The sequence below is a fragment of the Rutidosis leptorrhynchoides genome, chromosome 8, assembly GCF_046630445.1.
Source record: "Rutidosis leptorrhynchoides isolate AG116_Rl617_1_P2 chromosome 8, CSIRO_AGI_Rlap_v1, whole genome shotgun sequence".
NCBI lineage: Eukaryota > Viridiplantae > Streptophyta > Magnoliopsida > Asterales > Asteraceae > Rutidosis > Rutidosis leptorrhynchoides.
Window position 1 is genome coordinate 259366674 of NC_092340.1, and position 16236 is coordinate 259382909.

Sequence of the window (16236 nt, forward strand, 5' to 3'; positions counted from 1 at the left end):
ATTAGGAACTCGTCTAGACATGAGTACTGCCTATCATCCACAAACTGATGGGCAGGGCGAAAGGATGATACAAATGCTTGAAGACATGCTACAAGCTTGTGTTATTGATTTCGAAAACAGTTGGGATCGACATCTACCGTTAGCAGAATTTTCCTACAACAACAGCTACCATTCAAGCATTGAGATGGCGCCGTTTGAAGCACTTTATGGTAGAAAGTGCAGGTCTCCAATTTGTTGGAGTGAAGTGGGGGATAGACATATTACGGGTCCGGAGATAATACAAGAAACTACCGAGAAAATCATCCAAATTCAACAAAGATTGAAAACCGCCCAGAGTCGACAAAAGAGCTACGCGGACAGTAAAAGAAAAGATATAGAGTTTGAAATTGGAGAAATGGTCATGCTTAAGGTTTCACCTTAGAAAGGCATTGTTCGATTTGGTAAACGGGGGAAACTAAATCCAAGGTACATTGGACCATTCAAGATTATAGATCGTGTCGGACCAGTAGCTTACCAACTGGAGCTACCTCAACAACTCGGGGCTGTACATAACACTTTCCACGTCTCAAATTTGAAGAAATGTTTTGGTAAAGAAGATATCACTATTCCGTTGGACGAAATCCAAATCAATGAAAAACTTCAATTCATTGAAGAACCCGTCGAAATAATGGATCGTGAGGTTAAGAGACTTAAGCAAAACAAGATACCGATTGTTAAGGTTCGATGGAATACTCGTAGAGGACCCGAGTTCACCTGGGAGCGTGAAGATCAGATGAAGAAGAAATACCCACATTTATTTCCAGAAGATACGTCAACACCTCCAACTGCTTAAAATTTCGGGACGAAATTTATTTAACGGGTAGGTACTGTAGTGACCCGAACTTTTCCATGTTTATATATATTAAATGAAATTGTTATTTACATGATTAAGTGTTTCCAACATATTAAGCAATCAAACTTGTTAAGACTTGATTAATTGAAATAGGTTTCATATAGACAATTGACCACCCAAGTTGACCGGTGATTCACGAACGTTAAAACTTGTAAAAACTATATGATGACATATATATGGTTATATATATAGTTAACATGATATTATGATAAGTAAACATATCATTAAGTATATTAACAATGAACTACATATGTAAAAACAAGACTACTAACTTAATGATTTTGAAACGAGACATATATGTAACGATTATCGTTGTAACGACATTTAATGTATATATATCATATTAAGAGATATTCGTACATCATAATATTATGATAATATAATAATTTAAAATCTCTTTTGATATTATAAACATTGGGTTAACAACATTTAACAAGATCGTTAACCTAAAGGTTTCAAAACAACATTTACATGTAACGACTAACGATGACTTAACGACTCAGTTAAAATGTATATACATGTAGTATTTTAATATGTATTCATACACTTTTGAAAGACTTCAAGACACTTATCAAAATACTTCTACTTAACAAAAATTCTTACAATTACCTCCTCGTTCAGTTTCATCAACAATTCTACTCGTATGCACCCGTATTCGTACTCGTACAATACACAGCTTTTAGATGTATGTACTATTGGTATATACACTCCAATGATCAGCTCTTAGCAGCCCATGTGAGTCACCTAACATATGTGGGAACCATCATTTGGCAACTAGCATGAAATATCTCATAAAATTACAAAAATATGAGTAATCATTCATGACTTATTTACATGAAAACAAAATTACATATCCTTTATATCTAATCCATACACCAACGACCAAAAACACCTACAAACACTTTCATTCTTCAATTTTCTTCATCTAATTGATCTCTCTCAAGTTCTATCTTCAAGTTCTAAGTGTTCTTCATAAATTCCAAAAGTTCTAGTTTCATAAAATCAAGAATACTTCCAAGATTGCAAGTTTACTTCCAAGTTTTCTAAATCCATTCCAAGTAATCATCCAAGATCAAGAAACCTTTGTTACTTACAGTAGGTTATCTTTCTAATACAAGGTAATAATCATATTCAAACTTTAATTCAATTTCTATAACTATAACAATCTTATTTCGAGTGGAAATCTTACTTGAAATTGTTTTCGTGTCATGATTCTGCTTCAAGAACTTTCAAGCCATCCAAGGATCCTTTGAAGCTAGATCTATTTTTCTAATTTCCAGTAGGTTTATCCACAAAACCTGAGGTAGTAATGATGTTCATAACATCATTCGATTCATACATATAAAGTTATCTTATTCGAAAGTTTAAACTTGTAATCACTAGAACATAGTTTAGTTAATTCTAAACTTGTTCGCAAATAAAAGTTAATCCTTCTAACTTGACTTTTAAAATCAACTAAACACATGTTCTATATCTATATGATATGCTAACTTAATGATTTAAAACCTGGAAACACGAAAAACACTGTAAAATTGGATTTACGCCGTCGTAGTAACACCGCGGGCTGTTTTGGGTTAGTTAATTAAAAACTATGATAAACTTTGATTTAAAAGTTGTTATTCTGGGAAAATGATTTTTATTATGAACATGAAACTATATCCAAAAATTATGGTTAAACTCAAAGTGGAAGTATGTTTTCTAAAATGGTCATCTAGACGTCGTTCTTTCGACTGAAATGACTACCTTTACAAAAACAACTTGTAACTTATTTTTCCGACTATAAACCTATACATTTTCTGTTTAGATTCATAAAATAGAGTTCAATATGAAACCATAGCAATTTGATTCACTCAAAACGGATTTAAAATGAAGAAGTTATGGGTAAAACAAGATTGGATAATTTTTCTCATTTTAGCTACGTGAAAATTGGTAACAAATCTATTCCAACCATAACTTAATCAACTTGTATTGTATATTATGTAATATTGAGATACCATAGATACGTATACAATGTTTTGACCTATCATGTCGACACATCTATATATATTTCGGAACAACCATAGACACTCTATATGTGAATGTTGGAGTTAGCTATACAGGGTTGAGGTTGATTCCAAAATATATATAGTTTGAGTTGTGATCAATACTGAGATACGTATACACTAGGTCGTGGATTGATTCAAGATAATATTTATCGATTTATTTCTGTACATCTAACTGTGGACAACTAGTTGTAGGTTACTAACGAGGATAGCTGACTTAATAAACTTAAAACATCAAAATATATTAAAAGTGTTGTAAATATATTTTGAACATACTTTGATATATATGTATATATTGTTATAGGTTCGGGAATCAACCAGTGGCCAAGTCTTACTTCCCGACGAAGTAAAAATCTGTGAAAGTGAGTTATAGTCCCACTTTTAAAATCTAATATTTTTGGGATGAGAATACATGCAGGTTTTATAAATGATTTACAAAATAGACAAAATAGGTTCGGGAATCAACCAGTGGCCAAGAATACATGGTTTGTTTTAAAAATGAATGCAGTCTTTGAAAAACGTCTCATATAGAGGTCAAAACCTCGCAACGAAATCAATTAATATGGAACGTTTTTAATCAATAAGAACGGGACATTTCATAAGGGAATCGCTGGCATATGAAAAATGTGTCACAAGAAACGCTGCCACTAAAGACATCTAGTGACACATCTAGGTTGTGTCACAGCAGCACTTCAAGGCTATAGTGGCACAAATTTTGTGCTTTTGTGACTTATTGTTTATGCCATTAAATACTTATTGTAAATTGTGTTGCCCAGCAGATTAAATCGATTTTGTGACACATATTTTATATGCCACAATTCAACATCTTTGTTTTGTACCAATTTACATTATTTAATTTTGTTAATCTAGTTATCGTAAATTACAAACAAGTAATAATGTTTACACTAAAAGACATTAAACAACAATAACATTAGTTGGCTTAAAAGTTCAATTGTCATTCAACCATCTTCTCAAATAGATAGAAGCAAAAGTTGAAAAGATTAATAACTTCACATCTTAAACTAAACTATACATAACTACCTTAGAAAATACTAGAAAACTAATAATTTGGAACTTCATCAAAAGGCCCATGTAACTGTTGGTTTATTTTGGCTAGTAGAATATATGTTTATCCCACATTGGTGGGAGGAAGATGTGAGGGGTGAGTGACTTGGTTATATAAGAGGGGCTAAGTCTTCATTCTAAATTGCACCAATCAATACACTTTAAGTATTTGATTATTTCTTTCTTTCTTACCCTTGTTTGAGAGTTGTATTAGTTAAATATTTTGGAGAGTGTAGTTGGCTTAAGAGAGTCATCTATATCATTGTAACAATTTGTGATATAGTGTATTTTCTCTCTTTGGGGGCCGGTGATTTTTCTCCTGTTTTGGAGTTTCCACGTTAAATCTTGTGTTGTGTATTGTTCTTATTTCTTTACTATTATTGTTGGGCTGGGTGGTGGGAATTAGTGAGACCGTAATTTCCCAACAACTGGTATCAGAGCGTCAGGTTTGACGGGGGTCTCGATTATAGGAGTCGGAATATGCTCTGTGGTTACCACGGGAGTGGATCGTCCACATCAGAAACGAGTTCTATTGATCGTATAGAGTATCTGGTTAGACGATATTTTTTCTGATTCGTAGTAATAGTTGGATTTGTTAGTGGCGAGTTGTGGATTTCCGATTTAAAGGGTCCTGGCTACCTGCTACATCTTTTGGCTATTCGAAACGTGAGCAAAATCAGAGAAAGTGTTGTTTTTAGGATACGGATACGATGTCGAAGTTCAGTCCAATGAGGTTTGATGTAGAGAAATTTGATGGGAGGATCAATTTTGGCTTATGGCAGGTTCAAGTCAAGGATGTGTTAATTCAGTCCGGTTTACACAAGGCTTTGAAGGGTAAACCCACCCTTGTTCCTGGCAGTGATTCTAGCAGTAAGTTCGATGAAGAAGAATGGGATGATATGGATTTGAGGGCAGCAAGTGCTATTCGTTTGTGTCTTGCAAAGAACGTGCTTGCAAATGTGCACGGGTTATCAACGGCAAATGAGCTTTGGGTTAAACTAGAGCAGTTGTACCAGGGCAAGGGCATCTCAAATCGGTTGTGTCTTAAAGAACAATTTCATACTCTGCGTATGGATGGGGGTTCAAAGATTTCAGATCATCTAAGTATTCTTAACGGTATTGTTTCAGAACTGGAGGCTATTGGAGTTAAAACGGATGATGAAGATAAAGCTTTGAGGTTGATATTATCTTTATCATCGTCTTATGAACACATGAAACCTATTTTGATGTATGGGAAGAAAACTCTGAAGTTTGAAGATGTTACTAGCAAGCTCCTATCCGAGGAGAAAAGATTGGAAGGTAACGGGGTCTCGTCATCAGAAGCTACGGTACTGTTGTGTTCGGATAGGCAGAAGAGAAACTCTAGAAAGAATCTGACATGCTGGAAGTGCGGGAAGACTGGACATGTAAGGGTTAATTGTCCCGGTGGAGCTAATCCGGCAAATGGCTCCAAAGATGCTAACATTGTCTCCGTTGTTACGGAGAGTGACGAATTCCTCTGAAGTCACGTCATCCTCATGGTGTGTCCGCGCCACCATGGAAAGGGATGTTCCTTAGCGGTTCCACAAATTGTACATGGGCATTGGTTTGGCATTGATGCAAGGTGTGTGGTGGAAACTGATGTTGTAGCTGATGAAACTTCCAGGGAAAGCCAAACAGGAAGTTGCACCATAACTGTTCAGCTAGTTATACAACATGTGCCGAGGTGAAATGCTTGGAATGTGATATTCTAAGTGCTATACTATTAATGGTGGAGTATGATAATTCTTGTTAAGAGTTATGATTGTCTGTGATGACAATGATTGTCGGTTTAGACAATGTTCGATGAAGATGCAAGTTTTGTCTCTTGGGAGATAATGTCAACGGCATGAAGATGAGAATCTTGAAGTTGTCGTCGAGGAAGCGTCTACATCGGTTATCCTTGCAATGTGGAAGCATGGTTATCTTCTTCTATCCAAAAGGTGGAAATTTGTTGGTTTATTTTGGCTAGTAGAAGATATGTTTATCCCACATTGGTGGGAGGAAGATGTGAGGGTGAGTGACTTGGTTATATAAGAGGGGCTAAGTCTTCATTCTAAATTGCACCAATCAATACACTTTAAGTATTTGATTATTTCTTTCTTTCTTACCCTTGTTTGAGAGTTGTATTAGTTAAATATTTTGGAGAGTGTAGTTGGCTTAAGAGAGTCGTCTATATCATTGTAACAATTTGTGATATAGTGTATTTTCTCTCTTTGGGGGCCGGTGGTTTTTCTCCTGTTTTGGAGTTTCCACGTTAAATCTTGTGTTGTGTATTGTTCTTATTTCTTTACTATTATTGTTGGGCTGGGTGGTGGGAATTAGTGAGACCGTAATTTCCCAACAGTAACTTCATCAAAAGAGCACCTACATCACTTCATACTTGATCTACCTCTTATGATATTTCTTTAAGAACAAAACTAACAACCTGTCAAAGCAAAGGAATAAAATATAAAGGCAAGCTGAATACAGAATCTAAGATGTATTTACAAATATTTAACTTTCCATTAAGTGATCTTTGGTTCATTCGCAATTTCATTAAAATAAATAAATAAGATAAATATGAGCAAAATAGTTAATACCATTGTTATCATGACTTTCATTAACTGGTCTTTGGTTAACTGAAGACGAGTTGTTCGGAATAGAAGGCATACTTGGGAGCTGACAGAATTTTAGGTAAATAAGAGTCATGAGTATTAAGTTAATGTCAAAGAACATTTCTGTAGCTACTTTTAAGAGTACCTGTATGTTCAAATTATTAAGAACTCCGGTTATGTTTGCATTTGGGATGTGTTGTTGGAAGAGGTTGAGCATAATGCTCACAACATTTTGCAAGTGTTGAACAATCTGCTCATTTGAAGTAGATGAAGGACTATTCTCCTTTACGGTTGGCATCCTCCCAATACAACGAATATATCCCCTTTTTCTGGACCTTTAACTTTAGAGTAAGTGTCATTTGAAAAATCGTCTTCAGCCCCTTGAATGTTCATGGAGTTACTTGCAGCTGATTGTAAAGAAACCTACATGAAAATAATAGTTTTAACAACTCAACAAATGTACATACATATTTGATGTTCATAATTTACATTACCACAACTTCTGCTGCCTTGTCTTCAATACTTCCATTCTTACGGGTGCAACTTTTTATGTATATTTCTCCTCTTCTTGGACACACACCATTGTTTTTCATTGCTTATATCAATAAGCAGTTGTATATTACGATAGCTAAAGAGACAATCGAACAAAACATTATACCTTCGAAACTACTAAATTATACTTAGGAAAGACACAAAAAAATAGATTGAACATATGAATTTTGAGACTTCAACAGCTAACTTCCAAACTACTAAAAAAGAAACCAAAAGCTGAATTTTTAGACTTCTTTTACATCATATTATTTTAACACAAATAATCATTATACATAAATACATGCATCAAGTACGATATAAACTCATAAATCATAAATAGTAAACTAGCTAACAAGTACCTCTTCGTGAGCAAGCCGAGCAAATGATTTCGTACCAGTTACATGTGGCTCTTGCATCTTAGAGCGGCTCACACACCTTACATCACACGTACTCTATTAAATGTAAACAATAAAATATTAGGTCTGCAAAAGACTCTAAAGTTACTAATATTATGTTACTAAAACATGTTACCTGATATTCAGGATTAAACCAACGAGTCACGAGTCTTTTAAATTGTTCAGGATTTACCCGCTTGTCCTTTTCAATTTCATCATTCACAATCTCATCAGTGGATTTACTTCTATCATATGCACGTGCTTTTAATGAATATTTCCAGGTCCTCCACTTTTTTCCCATGTTTTGAAAAATCCATTTCTTAATAAGACTTGTTTCAGCAAGTTGAAACTATAATTAAATTCTAGTTTAACAATTCTTCTTTGCAATCGCTTGATTTCAGCATAAGGGTCTTGATAGCGATTGCTACCTTGAGAATTTTGTTTAGCCATCCTGAAGCTCTGATATGAAATAATGCACTTCCACAATCGTGACTGAACAAAAGTAACAAATAGTATATCAAAATCTTCACGATTATGAACAAACAGGTGCTTATCGGCCAAATCAAACCTTCACGATTTACAACTTTTATTTCGTAATATTCAACTTAAAACAATCAAGTCTTTTGGTTCAACACAACCAACAACATATAATGGATACAAAGAAAACTAGATAAGAACAAAATTTAAATAAGAGATAATATAAGAGTTTGACCTAAACTTTCCTACTTCGACGCCTTCCTTATGTTCCAAGCAAATTGATCAAGTTATGTTTCCAGCTAAAGCCCATTCGTTACCCTTCACATATCGGCCCAAAATCAACGACCCATCTTCTGGCCCAACAACGTGCGATCCATTGTCAGTGTTAACTACATCATGATCAATTGAACTAACAGATAGTCATCTTCTGGTCATCTTCATCTCTGATAATTTTCCAACTTGATTGGGATCTGTCCTATCTTTATTCAATAGATAGGATTCAATAAAAATGACATTCTAACTACAGTAGTCCAATGATATTAAAATGTAACACCGATAACTATACATAATTAGTCTACTATAAATACACACAATATGCTTTATTCAATAGTGAGTCGATATAAATGGGTGGAACTTTTAGTAATGAACTCATATAGTTACACGTATAACAAATCTTACCATTAACCACAAAATGTGTTCTTTGACTACAAGTTTTCTTGCATATAAGCATTGTAAACCATAAACAATTGTCAATCTCATAAATGAAAAATTAAGACAATTTCTATAAAAGTAAGAACAAACCTCCAACGAAATATTACAAGAATAGAAACTCCTCATAGATAAGTAGATCAATAATCGCGCTTTGTAATTACTAGAAATCTATGTTTAATCTATCCTATTTATTTTTCATTGATCCATATTTAAATAACCTCAAACTAAGGTTGGTGTAATGCTCTCGTGAGTATTGCCTAGATGCTTTCCTCCAAACTGTTCATGTCTTCATCATCGATGTAAACTCCTCAAAACTAATTTTTCCATCCTACATTGTTGGTGCATTAATCCACATTTCTATCTTTGTAATAGTTCTTTCGTTTTGTCAATTGCATTTTAGTCATGTATGAACAATATTGGTTAATATTGTTTATGTCATTTAATGTGTTAACCAATGCCATGGAATGGTTCCTAGTTGTTTGGTTGTCAACTCAGACCATCGACTGATGGAAGGGACCATCGGTCGATGGACAAAGACCATCGGCCGAAGGTGGTCAGAGACCTATGACCGATGGTCAATGCAGGGGTATATATATACGGGTGTCAGGTTCCTTGATTAGTTTACAAACCCTACACCCTTTGGCCGACTAGTTTCACTCCTGCTATTGTCCCATAACACACCCCAACCGAATACAAACCCTAAGGCATCGATTTCATTAACAATTCGTTGGTTTTAATGATCCTGAAGCGTAAACATATTCTTCTCGACCTAGATTAGTGTATTCCGCCTCTAATTTTTGTTAAACATTCGATCTAAGATCCATAGAACGTATACATGCGTTACATCAAAATTAAAAGAACGCTAAGTTTTGTGACAGTTCTTTTTCCCTCATATAACGTTGGCCATATAGCTCTAAATCAGTTAAAAATCCAAGATGAAAACATGTCAAGTGGGTTAATCCGGATTAACTTTGATCTCTAATAGGTCAAGTAGAATTAACAAATTTTGCTTACAAGGACACATGTCAAACGGGTTTAAAAGAACAAACCTTGTCGGTGTCGACATTATGTAATATGGCTGAAATTACTTCTTAGTTAGTGGGTTCAAGTTCATCGGCTAACGCTTCCCTTAGCTCATCGATCTCTATGTAACCACTTTTATTTTGATCAAAGAATGCAAAAGCATTTTTAAGACCTCATTTAACGCACGCGATCACACAATTTTCACCACCATCACGCCTCCACGGCGCCGATATGGGGCGTGATGGTCCAAAAATATCGTCGGCGCGATGAGTCGATCACATGCAGGTGATTGTGGTGGTATCCAGTGAGCTAATGCCACGTGTTTGTGGCAACGGTCATATGACCGTTTGTAATTTTTTTTTCTTTTATAAATACCACATTTCTTTTACCACTTTTTTACACACTTCATTCAATATCATTCTATACTTAAAAAATGGTAAACGCTTTGTTCAAAATGTTTGATATTTGGAATTCTGATGATGAAGAAGATTTAATTTTTTACGAGCAATTTCCGAAGAATTGGATGCTGACGAGGCTGAAGAAGCTGCCAATAATGAACGAGTTCGACAGCCCCGAGCTTATATTCGTAGAGATCGTGAAGAAGCAGGCAAAACTTTACACAAACACTATTTTCAAGATCATCCAATATATCTCGATCGACAGTTTAGAAGACGTTTTAGAATGAGTAAAGATTTATTTTTACGCATCGCCAATGATATACTAAGTTATGATGTAGAACCTTTACCAAGTCATATCGAATTTTTTAAACCAAAAATAGATGCTCTTGGTCGACTAGGTTTTACTACAATACAAAAAGTTACATCTATGTTGCGTCAATTGGCGTATGGTACAACAGCAGACATGTTTGACGAATATTTACAAATGTCAGAAGGTACATCAATAATATGTCTTAATATGTTTTGTAAGTGTCTTTTAGAACTTTATGTTGATATATATTTGTGGAAACCAACGAGTAGCAATATAGCTCGTTTGTATAGTGCTCATGAAGAAAAGCATGGTTTCAATGGAATGCTAGGAAGCATCGGCTGCATGCATTGGAAGTGGAAAAATTATCCAGTTGCTTGGAAAGGGCAATATGCTGGCGGTCATCAAGGTCACCCAACCATCGTTCTAGAAGCAGTTGCTTCATATGATACGTGGATTTGGCATGCTTTCTTCGGTGTTGCGGGTGCTAACAACGATGTTAATGTTTTGAACAAATCTTCGTTATTCGATTACATCAAAAAAGGAACTGCACCAATTGCTCCATTTACTGTGAATGGCCATGATTACATGAATGGTTACTATTTAGCGGGTGGGATTTACCCAGATTGGGTAGAATTTAATGAAGGCATACTCGACACCAACCGATGAGCCACGTGTAAAATTCAAACAAATTTTAAGAAAGTGCACATAAAGATGTCGAGAGAACATTCGGTGTTCTTCAGGGTAGATTCCATTTATACAAATGGTTGGACGACCACATAGTGTCAACAAGTTGAGACGAATATTGTATTGTCGTGTGCTCTTGCACAACATGATAGTCGAGGATAATGACTTTAACATTACATGGCTCGAGGAAGAATTGCTTAGCACTGATGAAGCAAATCCTACGTTCAAGCTGAAATGTCCCGTTCTTATTGATTAAAAACGTTCCATATTAATTGATTTCGTTGCGAGGTTTTGACCTCTATATCAGACGTTTTTCAAAGACTGCATTCATTTTTAAAACAAACCATAACCTTTATTTCATAAACAAAGGTTTAAAAAGCTTTACGTAGATTATCAAATAATGGTAATCTAAAATATCCTGTTTACACACGACCATTACATAATGGTTTACAATACAAATATGTTACATCGAAATCAGTTTCTTGAATGCAGTTTTTACACAATATCATACAAACATGGACTCCAAATCTTGTCCTTATTTTAGTATGCAACAGCGGAAGCTCTTAATATTCACCTGAGAATAAACATGCTTTAAACGTCAACAAAAATGTTGGTGAGTTATAGGTTTAACCTATATATATCAAATCGTAATAATAGACCACAAGATTTCATATTTCAATACACATCCCATACATAGAGATAAAAATCATTCATATGGTGAACACCTGGTAACCGACATTAACAAGATGCATATATAAGAATATCCCCATCATTCCGGGACACCCTTCGGATATGATATAAATTTCGAAGTACTAAAGCATCCGGTACTTTGGATGGGGTTTGTTAGGCCCAATAGATCTATCTTTAGGATTCGCGTCAATTAGGGTGTCTGTTCCCTAATTCTTAGATTACCAGACTTAATAAAAAAGGGCATATTCGATTTCGATAATTCAACCATAGAATGTAGTTTCACGTACTTGTGTCTATTTTGTAAATCATTTATAAAACCTGCATGTATTCTCATCCCAAAAATATTAGATTTTAAAAGTGGGACTATAACTCACTTTCACAGATTTTTACTTCGTCGAGAAGTAAGACTTGGCCACTATTGATTCACGAACCTATAACAATATATACATATATATTAAAGTATGTTCAAACTATATTTACAACACTTTTAATATATTTTGATGTTTTAAGTTTATTAAGTCAGCTGTCCTCGTTAGTAACCTACAACTAGTTGTCCACAGTTAGATGTACAGAAATAAATCAATAAATATTATCTTGAATCAATACACGACCCAGTGTATACGTATCTCAGTATTGATCACAACTCAAACTATATATATTTTAGAATCAACCTCAACCCTGTATAGCTAACTCCAACATTCACATATAGAGTGTCTATGGTTGTTCCGAAATATATATAGATGTGTCGACATGATAGGTCGAAACATTGTATACGTGTCTATGGTATCTCAAGATTACATAATATACAATACAAGTTAATTAAGTTATGGTTGGAATAGATTTGTTACCAATTTTCACGTAGCTAAAATGAGAAAAATTATCCAATCTTGTTTTACCCATAACTTCTTCATTTTAAATCCGTTTTGAGTGAATCAAATTGCTATGGTTTCATATTGAACTCTATTTTATGAATCTAAACAGAAAAAGTATAGGTTTATAGTCGGAAAAATAAGTTACAAGTCGTTTTTGTAAAGGTAGTCATTTCAGTCGAAAGAACGACGTCTAGATGACCATTTTAGAAAACATACTTCCACTTTGAGTTTAACCATAATTTTTGGATATAGTTTCATGTTCATAATAAAAATCATTTTCTCAGAATAACAACTTTTAAATCAAAGTTTATCATAGTTTTTAATTAACTAACCCAAAACAGCCCGCGGTGTTACTACGACGGCGTAAATCCGGTTTTACGGTGTTTTTCGTGTTTCCAGGTTTTAAATCATTAAGTTAGCATATCAAAGGATCTTGGATGGCTTGAAAGTTCTTGAAGTAGGATCATGACACAAAAACAAGTTCAAGTAAGATTTTTACTCGAATTAAGATAGTTTATAGTTATAGAAATTGAATCAAAGTTTGAATATGAATATTACCTTGAATAAGAAAGATAACCTACTGTATATAACAGAGGTTTCTTGATCTTAGATGATTACTTGGAATGGATTAGAAAGCTTGGAAGTAAATTAGTAAACTTGAAGGGATTTTTGAAGTGTTCTTGAAGTGTTCTTCCTATGATGATTATAGCTTGATTCTTGAAGTGATTTTTGATGAAGATGATAATTAACTACTGGAAAAATACGTTCATAATAGTGGGTGTGTGTTGAGAGAGAATTAGAAAGAGAATTGGAAGTGAAATGGAGTGAATGATGAGTGGTAATTGGTGAGTGGTGAGTGGGGTTAAAAGGAGTTCTAGTTAGTTGACTAGCTCATGGTAGAAGTTAAAATTGATTAGTCATACATGACATAATCAAGAGTGGAATCCCATGCTAGTTCCTATTGGTATATACCCATAGTAAGTACGTTTTGAAGCTGTGTATAATACGGGTAAGAATACGACTAGAATTCTTGATGAAAGAAAAGAATGGGAAAGTAACTGTAACCATTTTCGTTAAGTATGAGTGTTTTGATATATGTCTTGAAGTCTTCCAAAAGTATTTTAATACATCTAAATACACTACATGTATATACATTTTAACTGAGTCGTTAAGTCATCGTTAGTTGTTACATGTAAGTGTTGTTTTGAAACCTTTAAGTTAACGATCTCAATTAATGTTGTTAACCCATTGTTTATTATAGCTAATGAGATGTTAAATTATTATATTATCATGATATTATGATATATTAATATATCTTAATATGATATATATACATTTAAATGTCGTTACAACGATAATCGTTACATATATGTCTCGTTTCGAAATCCTTAAGTTAGTAGTCTTGTTTATATGTATATAACTCATTGTTAATATACTTATGGAGATACTTACTTATCATAATCTCATGTTAACCATATGTATATCCATATATATATCGTCATGTCGTTTTTACAAGTTTTAACGTTCGTGAATCGCCGGTCAACTTGGGTGGTCAATTGTCTATATGAAACATATTTCAATTAATCAGGTCTTAACAAGTTTGATTGCTTAACATGTTGGAAACATTTAATCATGTAAATATCAATCTCAATTAATATATATAAACACGGAAAAGTTCGGGTCACTACAGTACCTACCCGTTAAATAAATTTCGTCCCGAAATTTTAAGCTGTTGAAGGTGTTGACGAATCTTCTGGAAATAGATGCGGGTATTTCTTCTTCATCCGATCTTCACACTCCCAGGTGAACTTGGGTCCTCTACGAGCATTCCATCGAACCTTAACAATTGGTATCTTGTTTTGCTTAAGTCTTTTAACCTCACGATCCATTATTTCGACGGGTTCTTCGATGAATTGGAGTTTTTCGTTGATTTGGATTTCATCTAACGGAATAGTGAGATCTTCTTTAGCAAAACATTTCTTCAAATTCGAGACGTGGAAAGTGTTATGTACAGCCGCGAGTTGTTGAGGTAACTCAAGTCGGTAAGCTACTGGTCCGACACGATCAATAATCTTGAATGGTGCAATATACCTTGGATTTAATTTCCCTCGTTTACCAAATTGAACAACGCCTTTCCAAGGTGCAACTCTAAGCATGACCATCTCTCCAATTTCAAATTCTATATCTTTTCTTTTAATGTCAGCGTAGCTCTTTTGTCGACTTTGGGCGGTTTTTAACCGTTGTTGAATTTGGATGATCTTCTCGGTAGTTTCTTGTATAATCTCCAGACCCGTAATCTGTCTATCCCCCACTTCACTCCAACAAATCGGAGACCTGCACTTTCTACCATAAAGTGCTTCAAACGGCGCCATCTCAATGCTTGAATGGTAGCTGTTGTTGTAGGAAAATTCTGCTAACGGTAGATGTCGATCCCAACTGTTTCCGAAATCAATAACACATGCCCGTGGCATGTCTTCAAGCATTTGTATCGTCCTTTCGCTCTGCCCATCAGTTTGTGGATGATAGGCAGTACTCATGTCTAGACGAGTTCCTAATGCTTGCTGTAATGTCTGCCAGAATCTTGAAATAAATCTGCCATCCCTATCAGAGATAATAGAGATTGGTATTCCATGTCTGGAGACGACTTCCTTCAAATACAGTCGTGCTAACTTCTCCATCTTGTCATCTTCTCTTATTGGCAGGAAGTGTGCTGATTTGGTGAGACGATCAACTTTTACCCAAATAGTATCAAAACCACTTGCAGTCCTTGGCAATTTAGTGATGAAATCCATGGTAATGTTTTCCCATTTCCATTCTGAGATTTCGGGTTGTTGAAGTAGACCTGATGGTTTCTGATGCTCAGCTTTGACCTTAGAACACGTCAAACATTCTCCTACGTATTTAGCAACATCGGCTTTCATACCCGGCCACCAAAAATGTTTCTTGAGATCCTTGTACATCTTCCCCGTTCCAGGATGTATTGAGTATCTGGTTTTATGAGCTTCTCTAAGTACCATTTCTCTCATATCTCCAAATTTTGGTACCCAAATCCTTTCAGCCCTATACCGGATTCCGTCTTCCCGAATATTAAGATGCTTCTCCGATCCTTTGGGTATTTCATCCTTTAAATTTCCCTCTTTTAAAACTCCTTGTTGCGCCTCCTTTATTTGAGTAGTAAGGTTATTATGAATCATTATATTCATAGATTTTACTCAAATGGGTTCTCTGTCCTTCCTGCTCAAGGCATCGGCTACCACATTTACCTTCCCCGGGTGGTAACGAATCTCAAAGTCATAAGCATTCAATAATTCAATCCACCTACGCTGCCTCATATTCAGTTGTTTCTGATTAAATATGTGTTGAAGACTTTTGTGGTCGGTATATATAATACTTTTGACCCCATATAAGTAGTGCCTCCAAGTCTTTAATGTAAAAACAATCGCGCCTAATTCCAAATCATGCGTCGTATAATTTTGTTCGTGAATCTTCAATTGTCTAGACGCATAAGCAATCACCTTCGTTCGTTGCATT

General features: G+C 34.8%; 1 protein-coding gene across 1 annotated transcript; it reads left to right on the forward strand.

Moving 5' to 3' along the window:
- Positions 1–9192: 9192 nt before the first annotated feature.
- On the forward strand, positions 9193–11125 carry LOC139864150 (uncharacterized). Its single transcript, XM_071852737.1, has 3 exons — positions 9193–9314; positions 10237–10643; positions 10689–11125. Exons 1-3 carry the CDS (start codon positions 9193–9195, stop codon positions 11123–11125), a joined length of 966 nt encoding a protein of 321 aa, XP_071708838.1.
- The last annotated feature ends 5111 nt before the right edge of the window (positions 11126–16236 follow it).

Coding starts and splice junctions, on each gene's coding strand:
- LOC139864150 (XM_071852737.1), top strand. CDS start 9,193: ATGGTTCCTAGTTGTTTGGTTGTCAACTCAGACCATCGACTGATGGAA. Junction 9,315..10,236: donor GACCGATGGTCAATGCAGGG/GTATATATATAC, acceptor CTGATGATGAAG/AAGATTTAATTTTTTACGAG. Junction 10,644..10,688: donor ATATTTACAAATGTCAGAAG/GTACATCAATAA, acceptor AGTGTCTTTTAG/AACTTTATGTTGATATATAT.